This window comes from Balaenoptera ricei, chromosome 5 (genome assembly GCF_028023285.1).
Source record: "Balaenoptera ricei isolate mBalRic1 chromosome 5, mBalRic1.hap2, whole genome shotgun sequence".
Lineage (NCBI taxonomy): Eukaryota > Metazoa > Chordata > Mammalia > Artiodactyla > Balaenopteridae > Balaenoptera > Balaenoptera ricei.
Window position 1 is genome coordinate 87,947,904 of NC_082643.1, and position 9,654 is coordinate 87,957,557.

General features: G+C 35.9%; 1 protein-coding gene across 1 annotated transcript; it reads right to left on the reverse strand.

Moving 5' to 3' along the window:
- Positions 1 to 810: 810 nt before the first annotated feature.
- LOC132366257 (cytochrome c oxidase assembly protein COX16 homolog, mitochondrial-like) lies at positions 811 to 5,583 on the reverse strand. Its single transcript, XM_059923842.1, has 3 exons — positions 5,483 to 5,583; positions 3,455 to 3,551; positions 811 to 1,113 (listed from the first exon to the last, which is right to left on the reverse strand). The coding sequence occupies exons 1-3, from the start codon at positions 5,581 to 5,583 to the stop codon at positions 811 to 813; spliced, it is 501 nt and encodes a 166-aa protein (XP_059779825.1).
- Positions 5,584 to 9,654: the final 4,071 nt, after the last annotated feature.

Genomic DNA, 9,654 nt, shown 5'->3' on the forward strand with positions numbered 1-9,654 from the left:
TATTTGTTTGTTTTATTTTTTAGATACCAAATATAAGTGATAATATTCCATATTTAGTATTTGCCTTTTTCTGTCTGAGAAGTCTGTGTTCATTTTACTGCGTTTACCCCCGAGATTATGTCATTTAACTTGGTGTCAGAAAGAGGTGAGGTGAAGCGTACTAAAACCAATGAGCATTGGGATGCATGTACCTTTTCAAATTAGTGTTTTCATTTTCTTTGGATATATACACAGGAGGTGGGTTTTTAGACAATATAGTAGCTTTATTTTTAGCTTTTATGAGGAAACACCATACTGTTTTCCATGTTGTTTACACAAATTTACATTCCCACCAACAGTGTACAAGAGTTCCCTTCTCTCCACACCCTTGCCAACATTTGTTATTTGTAGATTTTGGATGATACCCATTCTGACAGGTGTGAGGTGATACCTCATTCTGAGTTTGACTTGCATTTCTCTGATGATTAGCTATGTTGAGCATCTTTTCATGTGTCTGTTGGCCATCTATATGTCTTCTTTGGAAAAATGTCTATTCAGGTTATCTGCCCTTATTTTTTTTTTTTTTTAGCAGTATTCACATTTTTATTGAGCAGTATAAAGTATATGTGGTCAACATTGTTACCTTCATTTGCAAATAAATGATTTAGGATGTATGAAAACCTGTACTTGACTTTTTATCAAGAGTACTTGTCATCAAATTACTCTCATCCAGGCTTCTGCAGGCCTGGAACTTTCTTTCCACTGGATAGGAGTATATAGTGGGAACTCCAGTTGATAACACTTCTATTTAAAAAGAAAAAAAAAAAAGAATCAGCATAGGCAAGTTGTCTTAGTCTTAAGAATTTCTGGGTTTCTTCCTTGGAGAAGGTCAGGATCTTCCCAAGGCCTGGGTCCTTGAATATTCTTCCACTCGTCAAAAGTGGAGTCCTTTATTTTCTCATACTCTGATTCCAATGACACTTTATTCATTTTCAGCTTTTTTTCTAACTCAGGATCAATTTTAATCTTCACAGCATCATAATGGATTTGTGAAAACTCACAAAGACCAAAAGAACCTCCAATAATCAGCAACTCCTTTCCTTTGCCTCCCAGTGCAGGGTCCTTCCAGAGTCTCTGCCCATTTTTTAATTTTTTTTTTTTTTTGACATTTACTTGTAAAAGATATTTATGTATTTTGGATATTAACCCCTTATCTGTCATATCATTTTCAAATATCTTCTCCCATTCAATAGGTTGTCTTTTCATTTTGTTGATGTTTTCCTTTGCTGTGAAAAAACTTTAAAGTTTAATTAGGTCCTATTTGTTTATTTTTGCGTTTGTTTCTTTTGCCTTAGGAGACAGATTAAAAAATATATTGCTTCAATTTATATCAAAGAGTGTTCTGCTATCTTCTCTTCTAGGAGTTTTATGGTTTCAGGTCTTATATTTAGGTCTTTAATCCACTTTGAGTTTCTTTTTGTACATAGTGGGAGGAATGTTCTAATATCATTCTTTTACATGTAGCTGTCCAGTTTTCCCAACATCACTTATTGGAGAGACTCTTTTCTCCACTGTAAATTTTTGTCTCCTTTGTCACAGATTAATTGACTATGAGTGTGTGGGTTTATTTCCAGGCCCTCTATTCTGTTCCATTGATCTATGTATCTATATTTGTGCCATTACCATGCTGTTTTGCTTACTGTAGCTTTGTAGTATAGTCTGAGGTCAGAGAGGATGATACTTCCAGGGTTTTTTTTCAAGCTTTCTTTTGCAGTTTTGTGGTTCCATACCAATTTTAGGATTATTTGTTCTAGCTCTGTAAAAAATTTCATGGGTATTTTGATAGGGATTGCATTAAATCTGTAGATTGCTTTGGGTGCTATGTACATTTTAACATTAACTCTTCCAATCCAAGAACATGAGATATCTTTCCATTTATTTGAATCATTTTTCAAATTCCTTCATCAATATTTTATAGTTTTTAGAGTATAGGTCTTTCACTTCCATGGTTAACTTTATACCTAGGTATTTTATTCTTTGTGATGTGATCTTTAAATGGAATTTTTTCTTGCATTCTCTTTCTGTTATTTCATTGTTAGTGTATAGTAAAGCAACATATTTCTGCATATTAAACAAGTAAAGAAGAGCTAATACCTATCCTTCTCAAACTGTTCCTAAAAATTGAAGAGGAAGGAACATTCCCAAAGTCATACTATGAGGTCACCATTACCCTGATACCAAAACCAGACAAAGACACTACAAAAAAGGAAAATTACAGGCCAAGGTCTTTGATGAATATGGATACAAAAACCCTCAACAAAATATTAGCAAAATAAATTCAACAATACTTAAAGAAGATCATACCTCATGACCAAGGTGGATTTATTCCAGGGATGCAAGGATGGTTCAATATTCTCCAATCAATTTGATATACCACATTAACAAAAGGAAGGATAAAAATCACATGATCATCCCAATAGACACAGAAAAAGTATTTGACAAAATTCAACATCTATTCATGATAAAAACTCTCATCAAAGTTGGTACAGAGATAGCATAACAATTATAATAAAGGCCACTTATGACAAACCCACAGCTAACATCATACTCAACAGTGAAAAGCTGAAAGCCTTTTATCTAAAATCCGGAACAAGTCAAGTATGCCTACTTTTATCACTTCTATTTAACATAGTATTGATCAGTGAGCTGGAAGACAGGACAACAGAAACTTCCCAAAGCAAAATCCAAGGAGAAAAATAGAATAATAATAATAAAAGAATAGGGAATTCCCTGGCTGTCCAGTGCTTAGGACTTTACGCTCTCACTGCCAGTGGCCCAGGTTCGATCCCTGGTCAGGAAACTAAGATCCTGCAAGCCACATGGTGCAGCCAAAAAATAAAGTAAAAGAAAAGAAAAGAGAAGAAAAGAAAAAGAAAAGGACACCCAAGAATTATGGGACCATTTCAAAAGGTCTAACATATGCCTAATTAAAATAGAAAGGGAATAAACTTGTCACTGCCTTTTAAGAGTCTTCCAGAGTGCATACGCAACACTTCTGCTTTTTCTCTGTGGCCAAAATTCAGTCCTATAACCTACAAAGGAGGCTGAGGACTGTAGTCTTTTATCTGGGCACATTGATCAGTGTTCTATTACTCAGGAAATTTTGGAGAATGAATGTTGCCTGTGGAAAAGTCTATTCTATTTAGCTAGAAGTAATGAAGCTGGGGATCAAAGAGTTTGGTTCTGAAAACACCTTTTGCCACTCTCAGGTGGAAGAACTTTATACTGTTCTGTTTATTTTCTACTATTATGAGAGGTACATAGTCATTCACTCTGACTCTACATGGGTAGGTTGGTCTGGTACAGCCAGGTGCAAAGTCTACATAAACTGTATCAGGATGTGAGTATATCTTGCCTTAGAGATATGATTTCTAATCCTCTTATCAACATGGTAGCTAGTGAGTGGAAGTCATACCATAATGCTGAAAAAATTGAGAGGATTAAGTTGTACTGGGGTACCAATCCCAGGCATCCCAAGATGTAACCATCCAGAGTAAGGCTTGTCATCAGGTCTGTTGAAATATGAGGGAGAAAATAGTTTAATTTGGATGAAATAGCAAGTGGATTAATGGAAGAAAAAAATTTTTTAAAAGAGATAACGTTGCAAAGCTAGAATGGACAATGAATGCAGGTAACCTTTCTGGCCAGACTAAATAACTTAATTTTGTAACTTTATGGGAAATGGGAAACTATCAAATTTTAGAGTAGGTTGAAAACGCTGAGAAGTATTCAAGGAAAATAAATTGCAAACACTTGCTGGCTTTAAAGAGAAGGAAATTGAAGATGGGAAAAACTGATTGGTGAGTGGTGCATTTATAGTAGAGGTAATAGATAAAGTAATAAGTAAATTCAAATCACGTTGAAGGCAATATCTACCTAGTTCCCTAATTTAGCCGTAGACATCTTTGAAAACATCCAGTGCCCCCAAAATCTACACCTCACTGGAAGTTGCCTTGAATTCCACATTTAACTGTAGACTGAAGAAAATAGTCTGGAATTTTAGATGCACTGCAATCTTTACTTTGTGCTTATTAAGTATACTTTCTTCTTTTGGAGGGAAGAAATTGTTCATTTTATTCTGCTCTTTGCCTGGGATTGGAAAATATCTGTTAATCAGTCTGAAGTTCAGATCTTCTTTGAACAGTTATGTTGAGAGTATGAGGTATACTGGCAAAAAGAGAACTCACTGTCTGCTCACTTACTCACCAGAAGTTTAACATGTTGAGGAACATCTTGTATTATCTGGAATCTATCCATCATTAAACATAAATGAGAAAGAGACTGTGATACACAAATGTGCCAGTGCCAAACGGATGCATGTATTAAAGGCACTGTAACCATCTGGACTCAATATGGGACCCAGAATGTTCCCATTTATCAAATTATAATTCCCATACAATATTTTATATCTGTAATTCAATGTTGACGAAAACAGAATTGTTTTCAATTTGTCCAAGTGGGTTTCAGCAGTAGTGTAGAAAGTTAACACATTTATCAGCAGAGGAAAAGATTGGTGGCCAATAGAGAACTTTACTAAAACCCCCTTGGCTTTGTGGAATGAAGCACAGGGACAAATGCTAGTCACCATCAGAGGAGCATTCAAAATTTTTAAGAATGGACCTATTTGAGGATTATTCTTATCTTCATCTGTCTAAATTCATTCTCCCAACCATTAAATCGCTCCCCCTTCTTATCACTTATTTGAATATGAAACAGATTTCAAAGTTGAACTCAACTTTGCATATCCATAGAACTTTCTTTATCACTACCATTCATTCCATTATATAATGAGCTTTTCCTTCCTAAAATTGGATACGTTATTGCTTTTACCAGTCACCTGCTTTTAACATGTACTATCTGTATATAGAAAAGAGGTCTTCTTTCCTTCCTTTCTTCCTTCTTTTTCTATCCACCTACCTTCTATCCTTTCTTCTTTCCTTTTTTCCCCTGAGAAACAACTTTTGTCATAAAAACTTACATGCTAACCCAAATAAATAAAATAGGAAAAAATAGAGAAAGGAGTAAAAAGTCCTATGCTTTGTCTAATAAGCCCACCTTGTACCTGAAATGCCTCTATTGAAACCTTAGGATACCTCAATAGACTGTTAACATAAACTGTAAAAAGTTTAATATAAATCACACTGTAGTGAGTATTGGCATTCCCTTCTGTCCCTGGTATTGCTACTTTGGATAACCAGTATCCTGTTCTTTCTCCTTGTTCTTAGATAATTGTTGACAAGAACACTCTTTCACTTCCAATCCATCCAGAATTCTTAATTCTTCTCAGGACTAGTTTAGGGAGGCATCTATAATGGCAGGATTAAAGGTATTGAACTGAAAATAAGAGGGAGCTCTTGGGAGCTCCTTCCTTCCCCCAGTATCCATTCTCTTCCCTCCCAAACATCATTAGGCATACTGAATCTTTTTCTATCCCCTCACTTACCTCTCATCTGGCCACGTCTTGCTTCTTAGCAAGATGTCCCAGAATCTCATGGTTAAATTTCCATAATTTCCTAAATCTTTTTGCTCCCTGACATGTGTCATTTTTCTTTATTCTTTGATATCCTCAATGACCAAATACTGAAACTCAAAGCTTCAGATAAATGTAATCACCAGCAAAGCAGGTACTAATGTCTTATATTAATTTTTACAGAATATTTTATTTCTAAAAGTATGTAATGGAAAAAAGTAAAATAGGTGGGGCACAAAAGTACACCTTGTGTTTTATGCCATTATCATAGCCTTTCTAGTGTTAAAATATTTTATAAAACTCAAAATGATAATGTGCTTACAGAAAAATGATTAATTATTATATACTGACTACCTAAAATGTACTAAGCATTTTTCTGAGTGGCATGCATGTGTTTTATATCGCATTTATTATATCATTGTAATCCCATTAAGAAAATATTATTTATCCACTTGTAACAAAAAGAAAAGCTGTGTTAACGAAATTAAGTAACAACCCTAAGGCAACATTTCCCTTCTTAATAGGAGAGTTGGGATTTGATTTCAGATTTATGAGCTTCTCCAAAGTCATATCCATTTTACTGCATTTACCCTTCAGATGATTTCATTTAACTTGGTGTCAGATAGAGGTGAGGCGAAGCTTACTAAAAACAATGAGCTTTTGCCATGCAGAGGTTATTCTTCCAGGCAGTAAAATAAAAGGGTAGGATTAGATATCTTGTTGATGAAATAGTCATCACTCATCCTTGCTCTTTTCTGTTTGCCAGCACCTGAAATTTTGTAACAGAGAAGAACAAATCTGACCCCTTTAGCTCTAACCCTTGTGCTCTGTTGCCTGTGCTTAGTTACGCTGGCTCTGCACCTTTGTAAAAGAATGTTGCCTATAGCCTGAAATATACACCATAGCCCATTCTCAAGGCTCTGATCTTTAAATGTATAACTCTTTTCCATTCATCTAGAGATACAAAGTCACAGAACATAGAATAACACTTGTCTTGTTTGAGGTTTACAGGAATATTGTGACCAAACCCACATGGACAGTTAAAAGAACAAAGGATTTCTGCTCTAAGAAGTTTGCAACAACCAGCCACACTACCTCCCCTTTTAGTATAAAAGGAGCATGAATTTTAAGATGGTTCTTTGATTCTAAGATTCTAAGATGGTTATTTGAAGCATTTGTCCACCATCTTCTTGGTCTGCTGTCTTTTCGAATAAAGTCTCTATTCCTTGACTGAACAACTCCTCTCTCGATTTATTGGCCTGTGGTGTGGACAGTGGCATGAGCCTGCTCTAAGTAACACTTTCTTTTTCAAAGCCATTACTAGGTGCGTCAGTTGCTATCAGAAGTATGTATTCAGTGTCTAAATTTCTATGTGACATTGAACTTGAAGTGCCAAGCAACTGACTTACAAACATGGTCATTCTATGAGTTGGGACAGCCTGAGTTTATCTTTTAATCTTTATAAGCTCTTTCCACACTGAATTTTAAATCCGTGAGGACTGGCCTCTTCTTGATATATTTTGTCTAACAACTGCTTATAACAGGAAATTGTCATAACACATTCTCAACAATATATAGTCTTTAGATTGCCATCTAAACACTTTCCAACAGAATCTCAAAACTACACTTGGTACTTAGTAAGGATGGTGTCATGGTGTCTTCTATACACCCTGAAATAATTGTGATGCTTAAAATAGTTGTACTTGTTGACCTGCCTATTAACAGGTATATAAACAAAAATTCATCATATTTAAAAAAGTATTTTAATTTTTAAACATACATCAAAAAGATATCTTTTATTTTGTTTTTACTTTTTTATTGAGGTATAATTGACATATAACATTATATTAGTTTCAGGTGTACAAAATAACTCAATATTTGTATATGCTGTGAAATAATCACCAAAATAAATCTAGTTAGCACCTGTCACCATATATCTGGACACATCTAAAGTCCCCAAGCAATCTCACTTCTGCTGGATATTACACACTTGGGCAGTGCTTGTAGTAAGGCTTGGGGAGGTGGGGCAGAGCTTCAGAGCTCAGGGGACAGGCATAAATGGGGAGAGTTGGAGATACTGAGTAATGTCCTGGGTGCAACCAGGAGGTGAGGTGTCATGGCCAAGGACCCTCGGAAGGGGTCAAGAAGAGGGTCTAGAGCTCAGGACTTAGCATAGGGGGCTGAGAGATGCAGCAGTTTTGCAGCGCTTTGAATCTGCAGAGATCAGAGCCTGGGATAACATCTGATAACACAGAGCTGCGTCACTGAGCTCATATTCAGGCCTCCTCTCTGGGGATCGTGCCTTTCCTCCGGTGACATTGGGGAGGTGCAAGCTCCAGGTACCACTTACCTTCAGACTTAGCAAAGATGAGAGAAACACACAGTCAACTGCCAGCAAGCTGCTAAAACCACAGTCCCATCAGCAGTTTTGGTGGCCCATCAAGCAGAAGTCTGCAGCCCAGAGTCTTTCACCAGTGCTCTGAGAATTGACATGCCCTAGGGACACTTGGTCTTTGCATCAAGGGGCAAAGACATACTTCCATGCATCTTATATCCTTCAGGAAGCCCTGCCTCCCACCTGTGTCTCCCTCACCCCATGATGTGTGATCAGTGAGACCTTTGACTCATAGGGTGCCTGGTGTCTTCTCCCAGAGCCTCAAAAAAAAAGGAGGGTATATTTTAAAAGATAATCAACTTAACCTCACTGGCTGCTTCTCAGACTCCAGGAGTTTGGCCCTTAGATTAGTTTCCTTCTGTTTCTATACTAACTTCCTAGTTTTCTTATTCCAGAGAACCTAAGTTCATAGGTTCAAGTTCAAGTCTACCATTACCTATTCACTGAATGCCAGACATGTATATTCAGGTGTTTATTCAGTATTTCCTTCAGAATATATAATATGTAATACTATCAAACTCACTTTTAAATTCCTCTTAAACCTAGTATCCTTCAAATATTCCTCATCTTAATAACGGCACCTCTTTTCTTCCAATGACTCAGGTCAAAAATCTTGAAGATAACCTTGAATTTCTCTTTCTCTCCCATCTTTTATTCACTTCATCTGCAAATTCTATAGTTCAGTCTTTGAAATACTTCTGAAATACTTTCGACCAATATCACCTAAGTCCAAGCTAACAACATATCTAAACTTGAACATTGCAATCTCGTCTCAAATGGTCTTTTATTTTCCAATAATACCACCCCTCACACATATGTATCTACAAGTCTATCTTTTCCAAATGATTCTTTTAAAATTGAATCTGTCCCTGACACTCCTCTAGATGAAGTTCTCCAATGGTTTCCCATCACATTTAGAAAAATACTAACATTTTCTCCTGAGCTAACATGTTCTGACATGAGCTGGTCCCTAACCGCTCCCCTACTCATCTCTTACTGCCTCTTCTTTCCTTACTGAGTTCTTGACATACTTTTAACATTTCAAAAACTCTCCTGCTTTGGGGTCATTGTGCTTACTTATGCCCATACTCTTCTAGAGAGCTCTGTTGACTGAGTCCTCTTTCATATAGATGCCAGCTCAAATTTCTTGTCACAAGAAAGGCTTTTTCTGAGAGCTCAAATTAAATAGAAGTCCTCCGTACACTGAAAAACTTCTTCCTATTTAAAAAAAATCATCTTACACTTATCAGCATGTGATGGCAAATAAATAAAATATGTGTGCATGCATATTCATGTCAGATAGTGATTTATTATTCTTTAGTATTTTTCCCAATCAATAGACTATAAGTGCCATGGGAGCAAGGATATTATTTATATTGACTATGGTACCTGACATGTAAGAGATGCATAATAAACACACTTTAACAAATAAATAATTTAGGGGGGATATAAAAGTCCTATATAGCAAAAAATAAAAATAGAATTTAAAACAAAAATATTAAAGTGGAAAAATATTTTCAATATATACCAGAAAATTAAAAATTCTAAAAACTGAACTTTGAAATTCTCCCTGCAAGTTGGTGTATCCAAAACTTTCCCCATCCCAATTGACAGTAACTTCTTTCCACTTGTCAAGTCCAGAAGTCTTGAAGATTTCCTTGACTCCTCACCTTCTCTTGCAACTTCTTTAAATCATCAATCCAGTTGCCTCTGACATTTAAATATACCCAAACCCTGACAACCTCACATC

Excerpts from the sequence above, each read along its gene's own strand:
- LOC132366257 (XM_059923842.1), bottom strand. The coding sequence starts at position 5,583 with ATGACACATGTCAGGGAGCAAAAAGATTTAGGAAATTATGGAAATTTA. Across the intron at positions 3,552-5,482 it reads AAGACGTGGCCAGATGAGAG|ACCTGATGACAAGCCTTACT; the intron begins GTAAGTGAGGGG and ends ATATTTCAACAG. Across the intron at positions 1,114-3,454 it reads TCAATTTTTTCAGCATTATG|AGACTCTGGAAGGACCCTGC; the intron begins GTATGACTTCCA and ends AAAAATGGGCAG.